We start from the raw sequence: 25,242 nt of genomic DNA on the forward strand, positions 1-25,242 counted from the left end.
CCCTGCTCCTGCTGGCCACACCATTGCTGATCCAGGCCAGGCTGCTGGTGGCCTTGCCTACCTGGGCACACATGGGCTCAAGTTCAGCTGGCTGCCAACCAGCACCCCCAGGTCCTTTTCTGCTGGGCAGTCTCTAGCCACTCTGTCCCAAGCATGGAGCTGTTGTACCCCAAGTGCCGCACCCTGTGCCTGGTCTTCATGAACCCCAGAGAGGTGACCTCAGCCATGGAGCCAGCCTGGCCAGAGCCCTCTGCAGAGCCTCCTGCCCTCCAGCAGATCAACACTGCCACCCCACTTGGTGTCATCTGCATTCAGTCCCTCAGCCTTAGTCACACCCAATGGAGGACGGAGGTTCTCCTCACTCCTCCTTTTGCTCTCTATGTATTTATAGAAACATTTGGAATTGTCTTTTACAGCAGCAACAAGAGGAAGTTCTAGTTGGGCTTTGACCTTTCTAATTTTTTTTTCCTGCACATCTTTGTAGTCCTCCTGAGTGCCTGCCCCCTTCTTCCACAGGCCATAGATTTCCTTTTCTTCCTGAGCATAGGCCAAATCTCTCTGTTCAGCTAGGCTGCTCTTCTGCCCCACTGCCTCATTTTTGCTCATGGGGATCTATTCCTTTAAGACTCCTTGAACAATGTCCACCCTGCCTGGACTCCTTGGCCCTTCAGGACTGTCTCTCAAAGGACTGGCAGCCAGTTTCCTAAACAGGTCAAAGTCTGTCCTCTGTCTAAGGTGGCAGTTCTGCTGAGTCTCCCCTCCTTGCTTCCCCAGCAACTGAAAACTCTTCTTCCCATGATTGCTATGCCCAAGGTGATCATTCCATGATCACATCTCCCCTAAGTTCTTCTCTGTTTCAAACAAGTCCAGCCAGGTGCCTTCCCTAGCTGGGAGAGATGCCTTTCAGGTAGACCTAGTTGCTTAAGGGACCTTACAGATTCTCCACTTCCAACCCCCTGCCATGGGCAGGGACACCTCCCACCAGCCCAGGTTGCTCAAGGCCTCATCCAGCCTGGCCCTGAACACCTCCAGGGAGGGGGCAGCCACAGCCTCCCTGGGCAGCCTGTGCCAGTGTCTCCCCAGCCTCACTCTAAAGAATCTTCCTCATCTCCAGTCTCAATCTGCCCTCTTGTCCTGCCACTCCCAGCCCTTGTCAAAAGTCCCTTCCTGTCTTTCCTGTAGGGTCCTTTCAGGTACTGTCAAGCACTCTAAGATCCCCCTGGAGCCTTCTCCTCTCCAGGCTGCACACCCCCAGCTCCCTCAGTCTGTCCTCACAGCAGAACTGCTCCAGCCCTTGGATCATCTTTGTGACCTCCTCTGAACTCTCTCCAACAGCTGCAGGAGGCCACTGCTGGCTCCTGGGGAGCTGCTCAGCACCCAGCACTCCCAAGGCTTTTTCTTCAGGGCTGCTCTCAGACCCCTCTGCACCCAGCTTGGATTTGTGCCTGGGCTTGGCCTGAGCCAGCTGCAGGACCTTGCCCTGTGACTTGCTGCCCCTCCTGCAGCTGGCACCGCCTCACTTCTCAAGCCTGTCAAGACCTTTCTGGATGCCATCCCTGGCCTCAAGTGAGTGCCCTGCAGCACACAGCTTGGTGCTGTCAGCCAAGCTGCTGAGGGTGCTGCCAGTGCCCTGTTTTTTCCTGTGTGGATGCAGTTTTGACACAGGTAAAAGGCTGCCTTCAGCCCAGCAGCACTTTGAAGCCAGAGCAGGTTTGTCCTCATTGGGTCCCAGTCACAGAGCCTCATCCCTGCCCCACAGGGGCCCTGGGCAAGGGGGGTTGTTGCTGAGGGGCCACACCTGCTGTGCTGGGCAGCAACCTGCCACCATTGCCCCCCCCTCCTTCAGCTCTCTGTTATTCACAGCTTCACAGGTTGTATAGAGTTGGAAGGGACCCTCCAAGGGTATCTTATCCAAGCCTCTGCAGGCATCAGGGACACCTCCAAGTGAATCAGGCAGCTGGAGCGGGCCAAGGGAGTCCTCCTCTGTTAAGAGTCTTGTTGGCCTCCTGGGCCTTGTGCCAGGGAAGTCAGGGCTGTGCTTGCAGTGCTCAGTCTCCCTCTTGCACTCCCTGCTGCTTCTCCACCCTCCTGTGCTCCTGGAGCCCTGTGACTGAGCGGAGGAGTTCCTCCACCTGGGTGTATCTCCCACAGGAGCGCTCCGCTGCTGCCATCCTGTACCAGTGTCAGAGCAGGGCACCCGCTGCAGCCCAGTGCCCGAGGGGCTGCCTGTTCCCACTGGAGATCCACCTGGCAAGCTGCAGCAGTCATGGTGGGTGCAGAGCTGGGGGGGCCGTGGTTGTTGCTGGGTGGATGCCCATCACTCTCTGCTCGGCGCTGGTGCTCTCCAGGGGCTTTCCTTCACGGGCTTCGGGGTAGTCACCGTTGCCCTGGCAGTGCCCACACCTCAGTAGCCTCTCCTGCAAGAGCTGCTGTCTCCTGCTGGTCTTTCCACTGCCCTGGGGATTCCCTACCATGGGAAAACCTCAGGAAAAGCCCTGTCCCATCTTTGTCTGCACTTGGTGGCACACTTGACATCTCTGCTTGAGGTTCCTTCCCTGCACAGTTTGCTGACTGTGATATTCTTCAGGTGCCCTCACAGAGTCGTAGAATCACAGGTAGAATTGTCAGGGTTGGAAGGGACCTCAAGGATCAGCCAGTTCCAAGCCCCCTGCCATGGGCAGGGACACCTCACACTAGAGCAGGTTGCTCAGAGCCACATCCAGGCTGGCCAACCTGATCTAGAATGGATCAGGTGTGGCCAGCAGGGGTGTTGAGAGTGGGCTTGGGAACGTCAGATGAGCTGGAACTGGCCAAAGCCACCCAGCTCAGCACTGCAGTGAAGAGCTGGAACTCCCACAGTCAATGGAAGCTGCCCAAGTCATTTGCACTCTGCTGCTCTGGGCCTTCTCCTCAGTGCTAGGTGTGAGCACAGAAAGGGAACCATGCAGCTGACTTGCAGCTCAAACGCAGGTTCTTCGCTCTGCATCTCTGCACATCTCTGACCAAGCCCTTCTCTGGGTGAAGGAGATCTCAACACAACCACTTTGTGTTTTAGCAGAGGGACACCAAACTCCCTTCACCCCAGGACTTGGGGATGAGGCTGCAGCAAGGGATGTGAGGCCACTCCTGTGTCATTGTGTTGTTAAGCTCTCCTGCCTTGGTGGCCTTCTCCAGTCCTTTCTGAATCCTCCTAAGGAGGAGGAGGGTTCCTGTCATTCTTCTTGTCCTCTGCTGTTGAACCTGATTGAAGAATGTTTGCATTTCCTTGGCAGAACTTGGGGTTGTTTTTTAAAAGCTGTCGATGGGAAGTCAAATTAGTCTTGCAGGTCCATCTGAAACAGATGAAATGATGGTGATTTTATTTTTTGTGCTTAAATCTCTGCCTTGTGCTGCTGTCAGTAAGAGAATTCTGAGATGGGCAGTGATTGCAGGACTGCTTTGGATGTGCTGGCATTGCAGCAAGGAGCCTGAGGGCCTCTAGTATCAGTTCATGCCAGGCTTTATGTTCAGCATCTGAGGTCTTCCTCCAAGCATTTTGGGAGCATGAAGCAAGCACTGACTCTGGTTGGCTGTCTCACTTGGGTTCTTTGGCCCCTTTAGGCTTATTGTAGCTGGATGTACTTTGGCAGTTGGTGGATCCTTAGGTGTTAAATGGGCTTGGGAAATGCTGTGGGGGGAGGAAGAAACAATAGTTTTGTGGCTGTGGATTTCTGACTTGCAAACTGTTTGTCTGACAGATGTGTGTCTGAAGTGGAGGACTCTCCCCTTCCAGCTGAGTTCAGTGGAGAAGAACTACCCTGACAGCTGGGTGTGCTCCTTGAACCCTGATCCTGAACAGGACAGGTAAGGAGCAGTTCATGGAAAGCCTTCCCTGCACTCTGACTGCACAGCATTTCAGTTTGTAGTTCTGCTCACCTGCTCCTTATGAAAAGAGGAGCAGCCAGGCTGGTGAAGAGCAGCTAAGCTGCTGAAGGGCCTTGAACACAAATCCTGTGTGGAGGCAGCTTGGGGGAACTAAGATTATTTAGTCTGGAGAAGAGGAGGCTGAGGGGAGACCTCCTCACCCTCTGCAATAACCTCATGGGAGGCTGGAGCCAGCTGGGGGTTGGTCTCTTCTCACATGCACCAACTGACAGGACAAGAGGAAACAACCTCAGGTTGTGCCAGGGGAGGCTCAGGTTAGGTGTTAGGAAGAATTTCTTCCCAGCAAGGATTCTTGGGCACTATCCCAGGCTGCCCAGGGAGGTGGTGGAGTCCCCATTCCTGGAAGTGGTTCCACGTTGTGTGGATGTGGTGCTGAGGGACATGGGTTAGTGGCAGTGGCTCAGCAGCAGGGGTGGGACTGTGAGCTCTGGGTGAGAGGTTGGACTTGGTGAGCTCAAAGGTCTCTTCCAGCCTCAGCAGCTCTATGGTTCTAAAAACTGGGGGGCTTGCAGTGGTATGTTGAGGGGCAGTGGCTTTGAGCTTGGGGAGGGCAGATTGAGACTGGAGAGTAGGAAGAAATTATTGACAGCGAGGGTGGGGAGACACTGGCACAGGCTGCCCAGGGAGGCTGTGGCTGCCCCCTCCCTGGAGGTGTTCAAGGCCAGGCTGGATGAGGCCTGGAGCTACCTGGGCTGGTGGGAGGTGTCCCTGCCCATGGCAGGGGGTTGGAACTGGATAAGCTTTGAGGTCCCTTCCAACCCATAGCAGATGTTCTGCAGCTCTCTGATCATGTTCATGGCCTCCTCTGGAGCCTCTCCAGCAGCTCCAGGTCCTTCCTGTGCTGGAGGCACCAGAACTGGATGCAGTGCTGCAGGTAGGGTCTCAGCAGAGCAGAGTGTGCTGGGTAGGAATTGAGATGAAGACCTAAATTGCCAGGAAGGAAAATTGTTGTACAAGTCCAGAGTAGAGAAACCCCGTCCCAGCTGTTCTAAGCTTTGCTTAGATCCTGGGCTCTGAATGGGGGATTCCCAGTGTCAGTGGCTTGGGTTTTCCCAGCTCTGCTTTTGTTCCTTCATGGTTGCCAAGAGTTAGAGCAGGGGGTTTGGGATGCTGGCTGCTGCAGAAAGGGGAAAGGGCTTTTACTGCTGCACTTAGGGGTTGATATTGGGACAGTGCTGTGTGTCTGAGTGCAGGTTCTGCTTTGGCTGTTGTGAGGTTTTCTTGCATTCCCTTGATGCTAGATGTGAGGCTCCAGAGCAGAAGCAGAAGGTCCCCCTGGGAACTCTGAAGAAAGACCTGAAGTCACAGGAGGAAAAGCAGAAACAGCTGACAGAGAAAATCCGGCAGCAACAGGAGAAGCTGGAAGCTTTGCAGGTGAATCTGCGTGCCTCAAGCAAAGCACAGCAGGGTTGAGGGACCTGCTAATGCCACATGGCTGATGTCAAGCCATGTCTGGCTCAGCCTCTCATGCCACTTGTGCTCCTTCAGGAGGCAGAGGGAGTTTTAATAACACTAAAACCCAAGCGTTGAAGCTTGCAGTTAATTTCCTGCTAGGAGAAGGGGAGGGACTGCAGGTGTGGGTGTTAAGGAATCTCTTCTGCAGGACACAGAGGATACCTTCTTGGAATCTGTTTAAACTGGAAAGCTGTTTGCTGGTCTGGGTAGAAGCAAGTCCTGGCAGCTTTTAGAGATGGCCTTTGCTAATCTTCTGTTTACTTCTTTCTTTCACAGAAAACCACCCCCATTCGATCTCCAGCAGACCTGAAGAAGCTGCCCCTGGAAGTGACCACACGGCCAGCAGGGGAGGTAAATGGAATAAATGCTGCAGGTTCTGGCCCCTCCTGTGCTCTCCTGAGCTGCCCTCAACAGCAGTGCCCCAACTCCTCCATCCTTCCTCTCTCTGTGCCCTCTTTGATTTCAGAGCACCCAGTCCCAGAGCCGGCCCCAGCGCCCCCGATCTCCTCCTCTCCCTGATGTAATCAAGAATGCTCCCAGCAGACCACCATCATTTTCACCTTTTTCCAAGTCCAGCAGCCAGCTGAAAAAGAGTTCTTCAGCTTGGCCAAGTCTCAGCACTCCCAAAGTGGCAAACATGCTCTCCAAGGATGAGGCCAGCACTTCCAGGCCACAGCAGCAGGCTGTGACAGCTGGGAAGTGTAACAGCACTTTAAAAACTCTGAGCAAAACAGGCACTGCAGCAAGGCCAGCAGCTGGGGGCCTGCAGAACCCAAAAAGCTCAGGGGAGGCGTCCAATCCAAGAGCTGCCAAGGTGCCAGCACTGAAGAGATCTGCCACTGTCAAATGCCTACAGGTGAGGCTCTATGGGATGGAACCTTACCTACTGCTCACAGCTGGCTTTGGGCTGGAAGGGACCACAGCTGTAGAGAGCAATGAAGTCTCCTCAGCCTCCTCTTCTCCAGCCTGAACAACAACCCAGCTCCCTCAGCCTTCCCTTGTTTCCATTCCCTTTCTTCAGGAAGCATTTGGGTTATGCACTGCTCTCCATAATCTCAAAAGGTTCTTTCTTCACTGCTGATGGGCAAAAGGCCCTGGCTTGGGCTTATTCACAGAGTGCCCTGGGCTGGAAGGGAGCCTCCAAGGGCATCTTGTCCACCCCCTGCAGGCAGCAGGGACACCTCCAGCTAGAGCAGGCTGCATAGGGACACAGCAAGGCTGAGCTTGGATGTCTGCAGGGATGGAGCTTCAAGCACCTCCCTGGGCAGCCTGTGCCAGTGTCTCCCTACTCTCCCTGTGCAGAGCTTCCTCCTGCTGTCCAACCTAACCCTGCCCTGCTCCAGTTCCAAACCCTTGCCCCTGGGCCTATCCCCACAGCCCCTTCTGAACAGTCCCTGCCCAGCCTGCCTGGAGGTGCCCTGCAGATACTGCAGTGCAGCTCTAAGGAGTCTCTGGAGCCTTCTCTTCTCCAGGCTGAACAAGCTCAGCTCCCTCAGCCTGTGCTCACAGCAAAGGATGCTGAGAGGGTTTGGTCTGGTCTGGTTTGTTTTTTTTTCTGTACCTTGGCTGGAAGAAGGTTTTGGTTGGCAGCATGCTGGGGCTACTACAAGAGCTGCTCTGCTTCCCACAGGCCTCAACCACTCGGAAGAGGACCTGGAACCCCACAGAGGATGAGTCTGAGGAGGAAGGGGAGCACAAGAAGAAGAAGACAAAACGAGGCAAATTTGCAGTAGTGAAGGAAGAGAGGAAGGACTCCAGTGAGGTGGTGGTGGAGGTGAGAGTGCAGGGGGCTCCCCAGCAGGAGGTGTCTGTCAAGTGTTGCTGATCTCGGTGGGAGGCAGCTAATCTGAGCTCTCTCTGCTCACAGCTCACAGACAGTGCTGGGGAAGAAGAGCTGGAAGAACTGAAGAAAGCTCAGAAAGGTGAGAAATGAACCCTTGAGCTGCCTCTAACACAGGGGCAAAGAACTGAGGCAGATTCACTGCTTCCATTTAGTTTCAGTAAGGAGCTTTTTAAAAACGAGGATCAGTGTAAACTTGGGTCCCAAACCCTGAGGGGATTGACTTGCATGAGACATTTCAGTCAGGAACCTCTTGATTAGCCAAGAGGTAGTTGTGGTGCAGGGGGGTTGGACAAGATGCTCTTGGAGGGTCCCTTCCAACACAAAGCCATCTGTGAAGCTGTGGAAGCTGATAGCCAGGGTGGTGTTGCACCTTCTGCCAGGGCAGGGCATTCGTTCAGCTGGTTCCCAAGGAGCCACTTGAAAAGTGACCCACTAGGAACATGTGGCACTTGTCCTAGTGGCCAACATGAGCCTGCAAAGCCCATGTCAGACAGCCCAGAGTGCAGGAGAAACCTTCTGTCTGAAAAGACCACAGTTTCCTTGATGTTTCTTGAGCAGTGAACTGTGTGACAGTAGTGTCCCCAGCAGGAGAAGGACACAGAGCTGTTGAAGTGAGTCCAGAGGAGGCCCCAAAGATGATCCAAGGGCTGGAGCAGCTCTGCTGTGAGGCCAGGCTGAGGGAGCTGGGAGTGTGCAGCCTGGAGAAGAGAAGACTCTGGGGGGACCTTCTGATAGCTGAATGGATCCTGCAGGAAGGCTGCAGAGAGACTTTTGCTGAGGGTGTCTAGAGCCAGGCAAAGGGGGGAATGGTTTGAAGCTGAGGCAGAGCAGGGTTAGACTGAGGAACAGGATTAGACTCTGCCCAGATAGGCTGTGGCTGCCTCCTGCCTGGGGGTGTTCAAGGCCAGGTTAGATGAGGCCTTGAGCAGCTGAGTCTAGCTGAGAGGTGTCCCTGCCCATGGCAGGGAGTTTGCAGGAGATGATCTCCTAGGTCCCTTCCGACCTGAGCCACTCTGATTTGAAGGACCTGTTGGAGGTTCAGGTGTGCTGCCTGCTGAGGATGTCAGCATTCAGAGGTGATGCAGAAGATGCCCTGCAGCATCTGAAGGCCTTGGCTGTGGTTGTCCTTGCAGACAAGGGGCTGCACGTGGAGGTGCGTGTGAACAAGGAGTGGTTCACCGGCCGCGTCACGGCAGTGGAGCTGAGCCGGCAGGCGGTGCGCTGGAAGGTGAAGTTTGACTACGTCCCCACAGACACCACCCCCAGGGACCGCTGGTAACTATCTCCAGCTGCTGCTCTCGGCAGGCCCTCTCTTTGCTTGCAGGAAGGCAGTTCCTGCCCATAAATGCTGAAGAAATTGGGTTGCTGTCACCTCGGGCAGTGCCTGTGTACGCTCAGGGCTGTGCAGCTGCACAAGGAACCAGTGTGGCAGGTGGGGATGAGCTGGGATGCAGGACAAGGAGCCACAAGGATGAGCTGGAAGCCAGGAAGTTCTGCCTGCAGCATAAGGAGAAAGTTGTTTGGTGTGAGGGTGCTGGAGGCCTGGAGCAGGCTGCCCAGAGAGGTTGTGGAGTCTCCTGCTCTGGAGCCTTTCCGATCCTCCCTGGATGTGTTCCTGTGTGCCCTGCCCTGGGTGCCCCTGCTCTGGCAGGGCAGTTGGGCTGGATGCTCTATGTATGTCCCATCCAACCTCTACCATTCTGTGATTCTGTGCCTCTATAGAGTCTGCCCAGGGGATGCTCCTGTGGAGTCAGATGTGATCTCATCTAGAGGCCTCAGAGGGACAGCTGGGCACAGGTTCTGCTGACAGTGCTGCAGGTATGGCCAGTGTAGACACCTGACTGAACTGTGGGTTGTTTTTCAGGGTAGAGAAGGGCAGTGAGGACGTGAGATTGATGAAGCCTCCCTCTCCTGAGTACCAGGCTCCAGACACGCAGCAGGAAGAAGAGATTGTTGTGGCTGAACCTTCTACCTCTGACTGTGTCAGAATTGAGCCAGACACCACTGGTCCCAGCAGCAGCCAAGAAACAGTGGACTTGTTAGTGCAGATCCTTCGGTGGGTTCTCTGCGGTCCTGGGGAGCTGCTGCACTCTTCTTCCTTTGGCCTTCTAAACTCCAACCCTCTCCTTCTGTCCTGCACAGGAACTGCTTGAGGTACTTCTTGCCTCCAAATTTCCCCATCTCCAAGAAGGAGCTCAGTTCCATGAGCTCAGAAGGGCTCTTGGCGTTTCCCTTGGTGAGTTCAGTATCCCTAGAAAAGGAATTTTGAGGTTTTTCTACCCCCCACCCCTACCAAACATTCCATTCTTAGGGCAGGTGTACAGCCTGCTGGTGCAAAATCAGGGTTAAGTTGGATGTTAGGAAGCACTTCCTGATGGAAAGGGCAATCAGACACTGGAATGGACTTCCCAGGGAGGTGGTAGAGGTGCTGTTCCTTGAAGTATTTAAGGGAAGATTGGATGTGTGGCACTTAGTGAAATGCTCTAGGCAATATGGTGGTGTCGGGTCATAGGTTGGACTTGATGATCTCAGAGGTCTACTCCAGCCTTGATAATTCCATGATTCTCTGCTTCTTAAGGTGTCATCTGCTGTGTTTTGTCTTCTGCAGAAAGAGTATTTCAAACAGTATGAGGTAGGTCTGCAGAACCTCTGCAATTCATACCAGACCCGTGCCGACGCCCGGGCCAAGGCCTGTGAGGAAAGCCTCCACAACTCGGAGAGGAAGCTGAAGGAAACAGAGGAGAAACTGCACAAGCTGAGGACTAACATCGTGGCCCTTCTGCAGAAAGTGCAGGAGGTGAGTGAGAAAGGGCTGCAAAAAGACCAGAGCCTCCCTGCAAGCAGCAACCTCCTGCAGACCCAGGCCCCTGATGGGTCACCCCTAAACCAGGTCCCTCAGCACCAGCTCCAAAGTTGTTTGCACCCCTCCAGGGGTGGTGACTCCAGCACTGCCCTGGGCAGCCTGTTCCAAGGTTTGAGAACCCTTCCAGTGCAGAAATGTTTCCTGACATCCAGCCTGAGCCTCCCCTGGTGCAGCTTGGAACCATTTCCTCTGGTCCTGCTGCTTGACACCACGGAGCAGAGGCTGCCCCCTCTTCACTCCAGCCTCCCTTCAGGGAGCTGCAGGGAGCAATGAGATCTCCTTCAACCTCCTCTTCTCCAGCCTGAACACCCCCAGCTCCCTCAGCCCCTCCTTGTAGCCCAGGTGCTCTGAGCCCCTCTTCAGTCTCATTGCCCTTTTCTGGACAGGCTTCAGCCCCTCAATGTCCTTCCTGCAGTGAGGGGCCCAGAGCTGAACACAGCACTTGAGGTGTGGCCTCCCCAGTGCTGAGCACAGGGAGATGATCACTTCCACCAGTGCAGAGGAGGCTGCCAAGGGCAGATGTTGCAGAGGATCCTGCACTGCTCTGTCTTATGGCTTTGTTGCAAGTGCTGTGCTTCAGGATGCACTTTTCACTGCTGTTTCCTGTGCCTTTGGTTTCAGGATATTGATATCAACACAGACGATGAACTGGATGCCTACATCGAGGACTTGATCACAAAAGGAGACTGAGCAGCCCCAGTCCAAGGCCTGAAGGAGTGCAGGGCAGCTGTGGTGGGAGGGCTGTGGGTTCTGCAGGGAAGGACTGTGGCAGCTGACAAGGAGAAGAGGACTTTTCCACCATGCTTGTGTTGATGTCCACCTCGTTCTCCTGACTGGACATGGCAAAGGCACTTGTGCTGCTGGCAGGACAGTTTTTGATGCTGTAGTACTCGGAAATCTCTTCCTTTTTGTGTATAAATATTTATTTTTCAAAGAAACAGGAACTGTGCCTGACAGGATGGAAGCACTGCAGTGTTTTTTTTTTTTGAGGAAGGTCAAAGTGGGAGTTGCCCTTTTTTTGTGCATCTGGGCTGTATTCATCTGCTCTGGAAGAGCAGAGCATCCTGCCAAGCAGGGTTGTCTCGTGTAAGGAACAGCAACTGAATAAACCTGGAGTTATGGGAAGAAGAGGGCAGGGCTTAGACTTTGAAGATCCTGAACACAAAGCACAACCCAAGTCTGAGTTTGAGTGGAGGGGATGGAATCTTGGTGGTTCTTAAGAGCTGGAGCTGGAGGGAAGTGACTGGCACTTGGCAGTGCAGTGAGGTTGCTGAATGTGAGGTGTCTCTGCTAGCAGGCAGATGCTGAGGATGGCAGAGGGTTGTGATCAGCAGAGGAAGAAGGCTGGAACTGAGATCTTTTCTAGCAGTCAGCCTCTCACATACTTTGCTGAGAGAGGAAACTTGGAGGTAAAACTGCAACAGCAGCAAATTCCTCAGCCAGCTGATGTTGCTGCCTCAGGTTGGTGTCTTTGACCACCTTGCTCTTCCAGATTGTTTTAGGAGAGAGCTGGAATTTGGAGCCCTGAGACTGGGTCAGGGGCAGGAGCAATCCCTTTCTCTTGTCCGTGAGCTGGAGGCTGCACTGCAGCTCCTGGCAGGTGACTTGGTTTGAGGTTTGCTCGCTGCCCAGCCTCACAGTTCTGCTAGGACAAAGATGTCTGTTCTGAGTCCATGGGCTCAGAAAAGGGAAACCCCCAGCAGCCTGGTGGTTTGAAGAAACAGCTGAACACCAAATAGACCATTGGGGTTGTTCTGACAGCTGAGTGTGTATGAGGTGTTCTGCAAAGAAAACATCCAAATAAACATCTGAGGCACAGAAAACCTTCAGCACTAATGGTCTGAAGGCCTGGAGAACTCCTGTCCTCCACATACCTACCAGCAGCTCTTTCAACCCTCCCCAGCAGAGAAGGGGGACTGGGGAAAGGAGGGAGACCCAAGGGTTGGAATGAGTGAAAACACTTTATGAAACAAGGCAACTGGTACCAGTATCAAGTCTAGAAAGTTCTATTTATCCCCAGCAAAAGTACAAGACATTGAGGTCCTGGAGCATGTCCAGAGAGGAACAAGGAGGCTAGAGGGAGGTTTGAAGGGTGTCAGATGAGGAGTGGCTGAGGGATCTGGGGGTGTTCAGTCCAGAGAGAGGAGACTGAGGGCAAACTGCATCCTGGTTGCAGCAAAACCAGCATGGCCAGCAGATGAGAGAGGGGATTCTGCCCCTCTGCCCTTACTGCTGTGTCCAGCTTTGGAGCCCTCAACACAAGAGAGACATGGACCTGCTGGAGAGGGTCCAGAGGAGGCCACAAAGAGGATCAGAGGGCTGCAGCACCTCTGCTATGGTGTAGTATGTATTATGCACGTTAGAAGCAAAAACCCATAGAATCATCATGGGATCATAGGTTCATGGAATGGCTCAGGTTGGAAGGGATTTCAGTCCATCCTCCCTGCCATGGGCAGGGACACCTCTCAACTAGACTCAATTGCTCAAGGCCTCATCCAACCTGGCCTTGAACACCCCCAGGAAGGAGGCAGCCACAGCCTCCCTGGGCAGCCTGTGCCAGAGTCTTACCACCCTCACACTGAAGAATTTCTTCCTCAGCTCCACTCTAACCCTGCTGTCATCCAGTTCCAACCCCTTTCAGACCCATCTTCAGTGTGGTGACACCTAACCCATCCACAGGGCTGTAAGCAGCCTGAAAACACAGCAGCTTGGCCAGGACACCAGGAGAGCCATACCCACTGTGAGTGAACATCTCCCAGAAGCAGAACCTCTGAGCTGACATTGGCAAAGTGAAACCTTGCCACAATCAAGGGAAATCCACTCCAGCTGCTTCATGGAACCCTAGAACAGCTTACCTTGAAAGGGACCTCCAAGGCCATCAGCTCCAACCCCCTTGCCATAGGCAGCTCTCAACAAGTCTTGGCCTCATCCAGCCTGGCCTTGAACACCCCCAGGCAGGAGGCAGCCACAGCCTCCCTGGGCAGCCTGTGCCAGACTCTCACTACCCTCACACTCAACTTCTTCCTCAACTCCACTCTAACCCTGCTCTGCCTCAGCTTCAAACCATTCCCCCTTTGCCTGGCTCTAGACCCCCTCAGCAAAAGTCTCTCTGCAGCCTTCCTGCAGGATCCCTTCAGGTCCTGGCAGGCAGCTCTGAGGTGCCCCTGGAGCCTTCTCCTCTCCAGGCTGCACACCCCCAGCTCCCTCAGCCTGGCCTCACAGCAGAGGTGTCACACAGCACATGTAAGCAAAGCTCTCTGCCTCCTGTGACATGAAGGTCAGAGGTGATTGTTGGGTGACAAAATTGAGTGCTGCAAGTGTTGCTGTTTGCTCAGTGCCAGGCTCTGGGGAGGGAGCAGGACTGCAGCCCCTGTGCATCAGTGCAGTAGCAGCTGGAGTGCCTCTGTGTCACCAGGACACAGACAGGAGGACAGTGAAAGGGCATTTGAAAGGTTTGGGGTTTGTTCATTCCTGTCACTGACAGGACTAAGAGAAATAGTTTGGTTTGTCTTTCAGACCCTTAATTTAGTTCCAGGGGAAATACAGTCAGAAAGAAAGCTGTAGTCTGCTGCTGCTTTGATCACACTTAATCAGACAAGCACCACTGGGCAACTGTGGCAGGCTCCTGGCAAGGGAGTTTAACCACACTGGCCCTCGAGAGGCTTTAGGCAGCTCTGGCTGTTGCAGGATTACTCCCCCAAGCCGTCAGGTACCTTGAACAAAAGGACTGAAGCTGAATTGCTAGTGAAGGTGCAGCCCTGTTTTGAGAATGTAAATGAGCTGGCAAAACACCTGCCAAGTCAAGTGTCTTATCCTGATGTAATGGGTGACTAAATACACATTCCTAGGCTGGAGATTTAAATAATCCTCCAGAGCACTGCTGAGAGCGCCAGAGGCTTTGGCAGACAGAGGGAAACCTACCAAAGAGAATGACCAAGCTGCAGAGACTGGTAAAAATTATCTCTTTTACTATTATTGCTGACTGCTCATGCTTTGAAATTTGCATTTCTGTAAGGCTGTGGAAGTGCTGCCAGCTTCTTGTAGAGTGATTTGTCCAACTCATCACAGTCCTTGGGCTAAAGCTGAAAGACTGATGGCTTTCCTGGCTGTGCCACTACAGTGGCTGGGACAATAGCGCAGAAGCAGGTGTTGAGGAAGATTTTTGGAAGGGCACCCTGTAAATACAGCTCTGCTCTGAGCACAGCACTGTCTGGTGGCTCCTGAAGGGAGAAGCCAAGCAGTTTCCTTTAGCCCATGGCCAGTGGGCTCAGTGATGCAGAACCTGATGGGGGGTACTCTGTGATGAAAGCAGGGAAATGAGCAGGAGTTACCAGGAAGTGTGACTGAAAAAGAAACATGCTGTTGTAAGGAGAAGACATTTCTTTCCCTTGGAGAAGCAGAGTGACTGGGGAGAGCAGAGACAGCATGTGCACAGTCCTGGCTCAGGTCTCAGTAACAAGCAGTGGTGCACCCAAGGGAATGCAAGCCAAACGAACCTGCTTCATACTGGACAGGAGAGAGCTCAGCCTCTTCTTGCTGCAGAGCTGGGACAGCCTGGCTTCACTTGTGTCCTGGGAGAGGGAAAGAGTCCTTTCTCAGGTTGATGTGGAAGCTGTTTACAGTAAAAGGCTTAGAGGAAAGGGAAAATCTAAGATTATTTGAAACTGCGACTTTAGAGCTATTGCAAGACAAGAGAGAACTTTCCTTTTCTTTGGTAGGTGGCTGTGTAAGAAGAAAATGACCAGGTAGAGCAGAAAGCTCCCCAGCCTTAGGTTATCTAAGTTTTTCTCAGAGTCACTAGGGTCATATTCATGTAGCAAAACACAGTCTAGCCTGAGGTGCCCTTTACTAACTGGAGAATGGCCAAGCCTGAGCACAGGCTCTTTATGTCACCCACAGAGCTGTCCCACTGGCAGGGGTTTGCAAGCAGGGGGCTGGCAAAGGCCATCCTGGCCCTGGGCCAACCAGAGTATTGTGCAGGAGGTGCCAGGCTAAAGGCCAGAGGCCCTTAGCACTCTCTGAGTGGCCTTGAGCTGTGGAACAGTGCTCCCAGTCCAAGGACACCATCAGAGCACAGCTTGCCAGACAAAGGATCTCAGCCAGATGGGGAAATTAAAGGCAGAGGCACAAAACAAGTGTGAACTGACAAGGAAGGGGGGGACATAGAAAGGGAAGAAGCATGCTGCATGGGGAGTTGTGACTGCAGAAGGAAGGGAGGTTCATTGATGCTGGGGGAAACATGAAGACACTCAGCTGTGCTCCTCATCTTACTTTTGTAGCCTATCGCAGTCTTCACCTCACACCTCTCCAAGTGGGAATGGCCCAAATGTCTGTTGAGCCAATTTGTTCTGTGCAAAGAAGCCACACATTTTCTATCCATCTTCTTAAGCTTCAGAGCAAGATCCTGATCCTGACAATATGTGCTGCTGGGATTGGAGGCACTTTCCAGTATGGTTACAACATCTCCATCATCAATGCTCCAACTTCAGTAAGTACTGCCAGTCTGAAAGCCTCCTCCTGAGATGGACACTTCCTTAGTGTCCTCACTCTGGCCAGAAACAGTGGCCTGCCACTGAAAACATGCAGCCTGCTAATACTGAGGCTGAGGTGGGAAGGATGTGTTGTTCCCTATGCATAAGTCATACCTGAGGTTGCCAAGAGCCACCCTTGAGCAGGACCTAGTGTCACAAAAACTTACTCAAAAGCTTTGTTTCAGTTGCATTAGCAACTCTTAATTTTAGCATTTTCCAACTTGCATCCTTTGGAATGGACTTTTCTCCTTAAATTCAAAGTTGGACCCATGATATAGATTTAAATTACCCAAGAAAGCTGCACACAGAGACAAACCAAGTACAACTTTGCAACAGCCACAGCTGTAGACTCTTAAAAACACAGCTAAGAACTGGAGGCCCTTTTTCAGCCAAAGGTTTGGAGGCAGGGACAGAGTCACAGGTGCATGAATCTGGAAGCCTTTACATTTCTCAGTGTCCTTCATCTCTATATGGTGGTCGTGCAGCACTGTGTCCTTCACCTCTGTCTCATGGTCATGCAGCACTGTGTCCTTCACCTCTGTCTCATGGTCATGCAGCACTGTGTCCTTCAGCTCTGTCTCATAGTCATGCAGCACTTTCCTTCCCTCCCAGTACATCCAGATGTTCATGAATGAAACCTGGCTGGATCGCACTGGTGTTCCCCTGGAGGGCAACATGATCCTGCTGCTGTGGTCTTTCACTGTCTCTGCATACCCTCTGGGAGGACTCACTGGGGCTGTGGTTGCTGGTCCCATGGCCATCATGCTGGGAAGGTAAGAGGGTGCTGGATTTGCAGGGAGAAAGCTGCCTGTGGCAGCATTTCATGTCTCCAAACCCCATGGGGAGTTGTTCTTTTCCCCCTGTTACCGCTCAGCATTCTCTGCCCCAGCTGCAGTGCTGCATGGATTTCAGCTCAGCTCCACCTCACAGGAACCATCTCCAGAATCACCATGACTTTTGCCCCCAGTTTTCTGCCATCCTTTTAAAAAGGAAATTATGACAGAACAGGCCAGGGATTTTTCTTCCAAATGAGCTGTGGGAACTGAAAGACACAGGAAAAACAGAGAGGGTTTACAAAGAGCAGGTCCTCGTGCCCTACAGGCTGTGTATCCACCTTTCTGGCTGAAATATGTCAGGAGGTTAAATCTTCACAGCTGTTTTTTGTTTGTTTGTTTGTTTTTATCCACCCTGTGCTTGAATCTCCTCACCTATCTTTCATGCACAGCTTTACTCCAAACCACTTTTGCTAACAGAAGCTAATAGGACATTAGATTTTGCCTCCCTTGACCTCAGAATCCTCCTCTATGCACTACCATTTTGGTTGGTTGTTCTTGTATGATGAAGCAGGCATCGGGTCTGGGGTTGGGGCTGGAGTTCTGTCTCCCATGGCTCACTTGTTTCATAGTTGTGAGGATCTGGAAAGGATTTGGCTTCCTTATCTGCTGAAAGGTTTAGAGATGTCCCCTTGTAGTGCTTTGCAATACACCCCCACAGGCCAGCGTGACTGAGAGCCCAGAGGCCTGACTTGTGAGGGGTAGGTAGGGCAGTGAGCTGGGACCAGAGAGCATCAGTGTGTTATGGGTCAGTAGAGAGCTCTTTTTTTATTCCTGGTTTTGGACAGAAATTCCTGCTGGGGGACACAAAAACTTTCTGACACAAGCTTTATAAGGCTCCTGCCATTGCGTGAGAATGCCTGCTTCGGCAGATTCTGCTTTTCAACCCCAGACACACGACTTTCTGAAGCAATACTTCACTCCAAAGGGAAACTGTGAGTGGAGAGCCAGGAAATCTGGGCGAGGGCCTTATGATGCCTTCAGTGTCTGAAGGCAGCGCTGCAGGGACACCCTGTGGTCGTGCTGGTAGGTGGAGATGACTCTAACTGCATCAGCCATGCAGGTCCGTGATGCTGATTCCCGTTTTCAGAACGAGACACCAAAGCTGCTGGTGTGCCATCTGCACACAGAGCCCTGCCGCAGGGCTTGGAGGAACCAGGATGCTCTGTGGGCGAGCTGAGCAGCCTGCCCCGGGCTACCAGGCCTGGCAGATTGGATCTGCCAGGTGAAATGTTTTCCCTGGTGACCAAACCTGACCCTCAGCACTGCCTCTCTTCTCTCTGCAGAAAGATGTCCCTGCTGCTGAACAATGTCTTTGTGATCATAGCTGCAATCTTGTCTGGATTCAGCCGGATGGCAAAGTCCTTTGAAATGATTATGCTGAGCAGGTTTTTGACTGGTGTGAATGCAGGTATGGTGGGTGACATGTGAAATGGAACAGGACAAATGTGACACCAAGCAACAGTTAGAAACAGAACAGGTTAAAGCAGGACTGATCCAAGGCATTAAAGCAGTGAATCCTCTGGTGTGCCCACAGCTGTGTCCATGAATGTCCACACAGCTGTCATACTTTCCTTCCAAGGACTGTTTGTAAAGCAGACCCAGGCAGGTGTTTTGTGTAATACACATGAGGGTATCTGTGGGTCCTCTGCACACAGGGAGGGGAGCTCAGGGAGAAACTGGGCTGAAAATCCATCCCCATCAGCATGAGCACCAACACTGAAGCTTTTCTAGAAGTTCATCCAAGGAAATAATGATTCATAGAATCCCAGAAGGGCTCAGGTTGGAAAAGACCTCAGAGGTCATCTGCTCCAACCTCCCCACCACAGGCTAGACTTAGCCTCATCCAACCTAGCCTTGAACATCTTCACAGAGGAGGCATTCACCACCTCCCTGGGCAGCCTGTTTCAGACTCTCACCACCCTTCTTCCTCAAAAGTCGATAAACGTTTTTAATATATGATCATCTCCTCAAAATGAGAGACGAGAGGGAAACATCTCTTCAAACCTTGGATTTGATGCTGAGAAGACCACCAGCCTGAGACCCTGGCAGCTTCCTGTTTCATTATCCACTGCCATGTATGAGTATGAACATGTGTGTTTTGTAGATAATATAGTGAATAAGAGTGAAATTGAGGGTCTGGGTAAATCATAAGCACTGTTAGATGAGCCATTACATGGTCCACAACAGAAGAGTCCAGCTGGCAACCTCAAGAGTCTCCTCCTTCTCTGGTGACATTCAAAACCCACATGGTTGTGTTCCTGTGTGATCTGCCCTAGGTGGCCCTGCTTTGGCAGCAGGACTGGACTTGATCTCTGGAGGTCTCTTCAACCCCCAACATTCTGTGCTTCTGTGATTCCATGCTTCTGTGCTTCTGTGACTGCATTTGTCCTCATCTCCTCTGTCTGCAAGCTGAGGTAACTATCTGTCTGCCTTGCCCAGGTGTCAGCATGAACGTTCAGCCCATGTATCTGGCAGAAAGTGCCCCAAAGAAGCTCAGAGGAGCCGTGGCCTTGACTTCTGCATCGTTTACAGCCCTGGGCTTGGTGCTGGGGCAGGTTGTTGGACTCAGGTAATGTAGAGCAAGAAGCCAAATTTATACTTATTTAATTTTTTTTTAAATTTTCTTTTTTTTCCCCCCACCTCTGATGTTTTTGTTTCCTTTTCCTTACCACCTCTCTCCTTTCTTTTCCAGTGCCCACATGTAGCAGAGGCTGCTGGGCTCTTGCCAGGTCATAAAACGTGCTGTGGAAATTCTGTTGGTTTTACTTTACTGTTTTTTTCTCTCTAGGGAGCTCCTAGGAGGAGAGGAGAGCTGGCCATTCCTTTTAGCTAGCAACGTGGTACCTGCCCTGATCCAGCTCACAGCTCTGCCTTGGCTCCCTGAAAGCCCCAGATATCTCTTGATTGACTGTGGAGATGAGGAATCCTGCATCTCTGGTGAGTTTAGGGTGACTGGGAGCCTCTCACTGAGCATCTGAGATCTACTGACTGGGCAGGTAAACCACAGGACAGTCAACTGCATATTTTCAATGTTCAGCCCAGTGTACTCAGCCCAAGGCAGACTGAAATGTAGACTTCTTTCCAACACAAGTATTCTTTGTGATTCTGCCAGCCTTAGCTGAACGTAAAAGCTTGAAGCCCCATGGCACTGCTTCCATGAACAATGTGTTTCTAGACCAGAGGGCCATATCTGGTCTGTACAAAATATGTGGTACCCTCAGGGTTTGGAATTGCTGTAGCTGCTGCAGCAGGTGGTGGCTGGCTATGTATCTGGATGAACACCCCTGGTCCTTCTGAATGCTTGGCTTGCATCCTGCTTTTGTTCCCCTGAGTTTTGAGAACAGTGCCCCAAGTCTGAAATGTAGGAAGGGTCATGTCCAGCTCCAGATATGGTCACTTCCTCCTTCCAAACTAAAGAACATTCTAGAATCATAAATATTTGTGATCTATTTTGGTAAGTGAAAGGCATCTTCCTGTAAAAGAATGAAAGTTGAAAGGTAGGTCTGATGTCCAGCATAGCAAATATGTTTTGTAACTCTGAAGTGAAATAGCTGCTGGTTGAAGAGCTCATGACCATATCTGAAGCCAATTTGTATTAAGAGGTTCGCCTAGATCTGTAGTATACAAATCTCTGTATACAGAGTGGCTGGAATTAGCTTCTGGGGAAAATGTGCTGCCTACCAAGAACACCTTTATTGCCTGCATTTCCCAGGGAAGCCACTTGAGATCTGAGTCAGAAGCATGGCTGCCTAAATGGGCACCGGTTGGAAATATTCTCTTGTCAAACAAGGGTGAGGGATTTGGCCTCCCTTCCCTCCAAATCCTTCAAGCAGCTACATGATCTCTGTGAGGGTACCACCACGATCTCAGACTTTGCCCTACAGTTTCCTGTAGCCATCAGTCACTGCTCAATCCTTCACCCTGCAGAGGAGGCAAACTGAAAGTAAAGTTCAGGGGATAAGAGGCTCCCTTGTCCTTGCAGCACTGCAGCAGCTCAGAGGCAACAGTGACCTGAGTGCAGAGCTGGAAGAAATGCTTGCTGAGAAGGCTGCTGTTAAAGGCCAGAGAGCGAAGAACCCTTGGGAGCTCCTCCAGAACCCCTCTCTGAGGTGGCAGCTGCTGAGCATCGTTGTGCTGAGCAGTGCCATGCAGCTGTGTGGGAACGACTCGGTGAGCAGCCTGCCAGGACTGCAGCCAGCAGTAGTGCTGGGTGGCTGCAGGCTCTTGGCTTTAGCTGCTGGGTTTCCAAAGTGTGCTTGTCCTTACAGAATCATAGAATGGTTGGAAGGACCCTCCAAAGGCCATCCAGCCTGACATCCCCACAGTCAGCAGGAACATCCCCAATTAAATCAGGTTGCCCAGGGCCTTGTCAAGCCTCACCTTGAATATCTCCAGGGGAGGGACCCCAACCACCTCCCTGGGCAACCTGTGCCAGTGTTCCACCACCCTTGCAGTGAGGAACTTCTTCCTGATATCCAATCTAAATCTGCTCTTCTCTAGTTTGAAGCCAATGCCCCTTGTCCTGTCACTGTAGGCCCTTGCAAACAGTCTCTCCCCATCCTTCCTGCAGCCCCCTTCAGGTACTGGCAGGCTACTATTAGGTCTTTCTGGAGCCTCCTCTTCTCCAGGCTGAACAGTCCCAGCGTCCCCACCCTGTCCTCGCAGCAGAGCTGCTCCAGCCTCTGTTGGGAGGGATGCTTTCAAAGCAGGCTGTATGGCAGCAGGTGAATTGTTGTCTGGGTGGTCCTTCAGGAATACCACTGGGCTGTGTTTTCAGGTGTTTCCCCTCGCTGCTTTCTCATCTCTTCTCCCCCAGATGTACTTTTACGCAGCATACGTGTTCAAGGAGGCTGGCATTCCCCAGGACGCCATCCCATACGTTGTGGTCGGCACGGGGAGCTGTGAGCTGATCACCTCTGTCACTTGTGTGAGACTCTTCATGCACTCTGCTGACACCCAGTAGGGTCTTAGTTACAAATCTGGGATTTGCTTTGCTTTCCCTGCCAAGGAAGCCCTTTGTGCCCAGCAGCCAGGCAGGCTCTCAGCACTTGTGTCCAGACAGGTTAATGCAGAGGTGTTTTGTCAGACACTGCACCATCACTGCTCTCTGAAGTCTCCAAACCCCACAGCTCTCTTGCTTTGTGTTACTACAGATAGTGGCATAGTTTAGGCTGCAGCTGGGACATTCTCACCTCACCTTGAACACCCTCCCTGCCTGATTCCTGCCAGCAGACTTTCCTTCAACTTTTCCTTATAGAATCATAGAATGGTCCAGGTTGGAAGGGACCTCCAAAGCTCATCCAGTCTGACTTCCATGCAGTCAGCAGGGACATCCCCAACTAGATCAGGCTGCTCAGAGCCTCATTCAACCTCACCTTGAATATCTCCAGGGAAGGGACCTCAACTACCTCCCTGGGCAACCTGTGCCAGTGTTCTATCCTTCTTTTGCTGAGAAGTGTATAACATCCATCAAGCAGTTGTAGAGCAAGGCAAGCAGGTAGTTTTGAAATGGGCAGAGGGAGCAGACGGGGAATGTCAGCACAAGTTCAATATCTGCTTTGTGTCACGGCGTTGCTCTGTGCAGAACATGCTTATCGACTACGCAGGCCGGCGGCCGCTGCTCCTGGGTGGATACCTCTGCATGGCAGGATGGGCCATCATCTTCATGGTTGCTCTGAGCCAGCAGGTAACACACTCCGCTGGATTGTTTCAGTGCAGTGGAGCTGGCCTCTGCCTTTTGTATGCCTGGGGTGCTTAGTGGGAGCAGATCAGTGTAAGTGCCCTCACTGGCTTTCTGTTGGTCTCTGTGGCTGTAGACTCAGATCAGCTGGATGCCTTATCTCAGCGTGGCCTGCATTTTCGCCTATATCCTGAGCTTTGGAATCGGACCAGGTCAGTTCCCTCAGTGCTTGCGCTGAAACTTTTGGGTTATGGAAACTCTCAGGCCCTCCTTAGCCACAGCACACTCAAAGCAAGAAGGCAATTTTTGCCTGCAGTTCCCAGGGGGCTTGCATGCCCCTGGTAGGTCAGCGTTGTTCAGGGACAGTCTGTGCCACTCTCTGTGCTGTTTCTTCATCTTCTGATGGCACTTCCAGGTGATTCTTGCCTTAAATGGATGAGGTTGTGGTTTGCTGCCCAACCGTTTAGGGCTGTAGACCAGCATTTCGAATGCTTCACTTTAACCCTAGAGGCTGATGGCTACATCCTCTGATCATTTGCCCACAGATACCTGGAAGAATAATTTCCACATCCATTTGTTAGCTGATAACCTGCATTGTCTTGATAGAATCCATTAGTTTGTGTGGTTGGGGGAGCAGTACACAGGCTGTGTGTGTGCAGATGTGTGAGTACGTGGGAGGCTCTCTTCTCTTATGTGGGTTTGAAGAAAGCCAGGTAAGAAAAGCACCAAGCTGCCACATGAGTCGGCAGTAATTTGTCCCAGTCCCTGCAGTGTCATAGGACTGAATTAATGGTAAGATACTCTCACAGCTAGGTCCTGTTGAGAATAATGTGGATTACAAAACATTTCCCAGCAGCTCATTCTGACATGACAGAGTTCAAATAAGCAGGCAGTCCTTAACATTTAACCTTCAACTCTTCTCTGCTGCAGTTGGTCTCTATTACTCCTTGTTCTGGCATTGTTGACTAGTCAGAATAATTTCCTGACTAATAATTTGCTGTTCTCATATAGTGCACATTGGGATTGACTTTTAATCAGGTGTGCTCTTGTTTTTAATGCAATGTGAACAACATTTCTGACTCTGTTGGCACTTCTCTTTCCAGCTGGTGTGACAGGAGTGCTGCCCACAGAGGTTTTTGACCAAATGTCCCGGCCAGCTGCTTACATGATCTGTGGCTCTCTGCTCTGGTTCAACCTATTTCTGGTCGGAACAGCCTTTCCATTTATTGTGGTGGGTTCCCAGGGCAAAGCAATCACCTGCAGCTCTCTAGTGTTTACTGCAAGAAAGAGGCTCTGATAGTGACCAGGAAAAGAGAAAGGGCCTGGAGTATCGCAAGTTGCAGACACACAGCAAGATAGCAGTGCCAAGAAAGGTATCTTTATGGGGAAAGTGGTTACAACTCCTCTAAACCAAACTTCCTTCATGTTCCTGCAGTGATTTCTGGATGTGAGGCTGGAAGCAGATTAATTTGGGGTATGGATAACTGATATTCCTCCTCTATCTTCAGCTGAGAACAGCTGGGACTAGAGAAGTGATATAATTCCCCTTGGCCAGGCTCTCGAACCATCTCCTGAGGTAATTCCTGAAACAAAAGGGAACAGAACTCCACAACCCATTCTGAACCATTCTTGCTATATCAAATCCCCCAAGCTGTGCCGGGGACCAGACATGTGAGGCCCTGACTGGGGTGCGCAGCAACACTCCCTGGGTGAAGTTAGTCCCTGCAGGTGCCAGGATCAGAGGCCAGTTTGGCATCCTACCGAATGTCACCAACACTGTGTTGTTGTTTTTTTCCCTCCTCCTCAGAAAACTCTAGTTCATTTCTGCTACATCCCATTCCTCGTGGTCTGCATCTGTACTGCACTCTATGTTGGGTTTTTCCTTCCTGAGACAAAGGGAAAGTCCTTCCTGGAAATCTCAGAGGAATTCAAGAAGCGGAACTTCAGAGCTCAGCCCCGTGCAGGGTTTTATAAAGGCCCTGAAGAGATCAAATCCACCACCTTGTAGCAGAAGACAGAAGGATGGCATCTGGGGGGAAATGCAGCTGTGGCTATCTTGTCTTGCAGGGACACCAAGAGAGAAGTAGGGTTAGGGAGAAGATACTGCTCTGGATTTCACTTTGGAAAGATATACTTGAACTGATAAATGCCAGCAAAGGCCTCATGATCTGTTTGTAGTGCTAAGTAACACATGAAGACCTTTAAGTCCATAATAGAGTGACAGAAGGATGCCCTGTTCTCTTAGCATCAATCAGTGCTGCAACAAACCTCTTCTTTCTTCCACCCAAACAATGACATCCTTCTCAGAAGCTTTTCTTCCCTTGCTCCTGAATCTGGGCTGTCTAACACAGAAATTAATGTGATTAAGTTCTGCTTGCAGACAGCAGGTGAAATTCTCAGTGCCTTGTCTTGGTGCTCCCTGTTGTTTCTGTTATTAAGTGATTTCAGATAGACCCCTGCTTGTTGAGCAATAGCAAGCAGTTAATTATTTTCAGCTATAAAAACCATGTGACAGATGGATTAGGAAGAAAGCTGCTGGTACTTGCTAAGTGGCTTATTATACAACTGACTTTTCGGCATTGTTTTGCAGACTAATTTTTCTGGACTGGTTTTCTTTGTGGCTTGTTTGTCGTCTTCCAGTCCTACATTGTAAACCACAAGTGGTTCTGCAGCCCAGCTTGTGCTGCTCTCACTGCTCTATCTTGTGTGGTTTCATACCTGCATGCTGCTGAGGTTAAGGTGTGGTGAGGAGCTGTCATGGCATCAGCGTATTTTGGAGGTGGAGATGAGGCTCACAGCAGAACATTCTCTGATTCTTGTTGTCTCCATACTGGAAAGGATCCAGATGTGGCAGTGATTCTTTTTAGGTGAGCAGGGCATCATCACTCCTCTAACGTTGCCTTTCACAGGCACTGCCTTGACTGGTGAAGTTTCTTTTCAAAAACCAGAGCTAAGCCATCTCTTTCCTTTTGGCTTTGTTTGTGTGGAAGTCCCAACGCTGCTGCTGGTTACAGCAAAGAAGGTGGTGGAGATTTGCCAAATAAGTAAAGTTTCTTTCAGTGTGTTTTTAAACTCCATTACAAAAAGAAAACAACACATCATTTTTGAAT

At 51.5% G+C, this 25,242-nt stretch overlaps 2 protein-coding genes across 2 annotated transcripts; both read left to right on the forward strand.

The window, feature by feature from the left end:
* The first annotated feature begins 153 nt into the window (after positions 1 to 153).
* On the forward strand, positions 154 to 10,972 carry MORC2 (MORC family CW-type zinc finger 2). Its single transcript, XM_054392897.1, has 13 exons — positions 154 to 213; positions 2,152 to 2,269; positions 3,738 to 3,843; positions 5,166 to 5,298; positions 5,656 to 5,730; positions 5,846 to 6,235; positions 7,010 to 7,153; positions 7,247 to 7,301; positions 8,356 to 8,497; positions 9,087 to 9,278; positions 9,365 to 9,458; positions 9,831 to 10,019; positions 10,707 to 10,972. The coding sequence occupies exons 1-13, from the start codon at positions 154 to 156 to the stop codon at positions 10,773 to 10,775; spliced, it is 1,767 nt and encodes a 588-aa protein (XP_054248872.1). The 3' UTR covers positions 10,776 to 10,972.
* A 3,042-nt stretch (positions 10,973 to 14,014) lies between these two features.
* On the forward strand, positions 14,015 to 24,140 carry LOC128975763 (solute carrier family 2, facilitated glucose transporter member 11-like). Its single transcript, XM_054392788.1, has 12 exons — positions 14,015 to 14,035; positions 15,475 to 15,573; positions 16,229 to 16,389; positions 17,736 to 17,860; positions 18,892 to 19,021; positions 19,241 to 19,389; positions 20,435 to 20,622; positions 21,269 to 21,379; positions 22,037 to 22,138; positions 22,269 to 22,344; positions 23,236 to 23,363; positions 23,940 to 24,140. The coding sequence occupies exons 1-12, from the start codon at positions 14,015 to 14,017 to the stop codon at positions 24,138 to 24,140; spliced, it is 1,491 nt and encodes a 496-aa protein (XP_054248763.1).
* Positions 24,141 to 25,242: the final 1,102 nt, after the last annotated feature.

This window comes from Indicator indicator, chromosome 26 (assembly GCF_027791375.1).
Source record: "Indicator indicator isolate 239-I01 chromosome 26, UM_Iind_1.1, whole genome shotgun sequence".
NCBI classification, from domain to species: Eukaryota; Metazoa; Chordata; class Aves; order Piciformes; family Indicatoridae; genus Indicator; species Indicator indicator.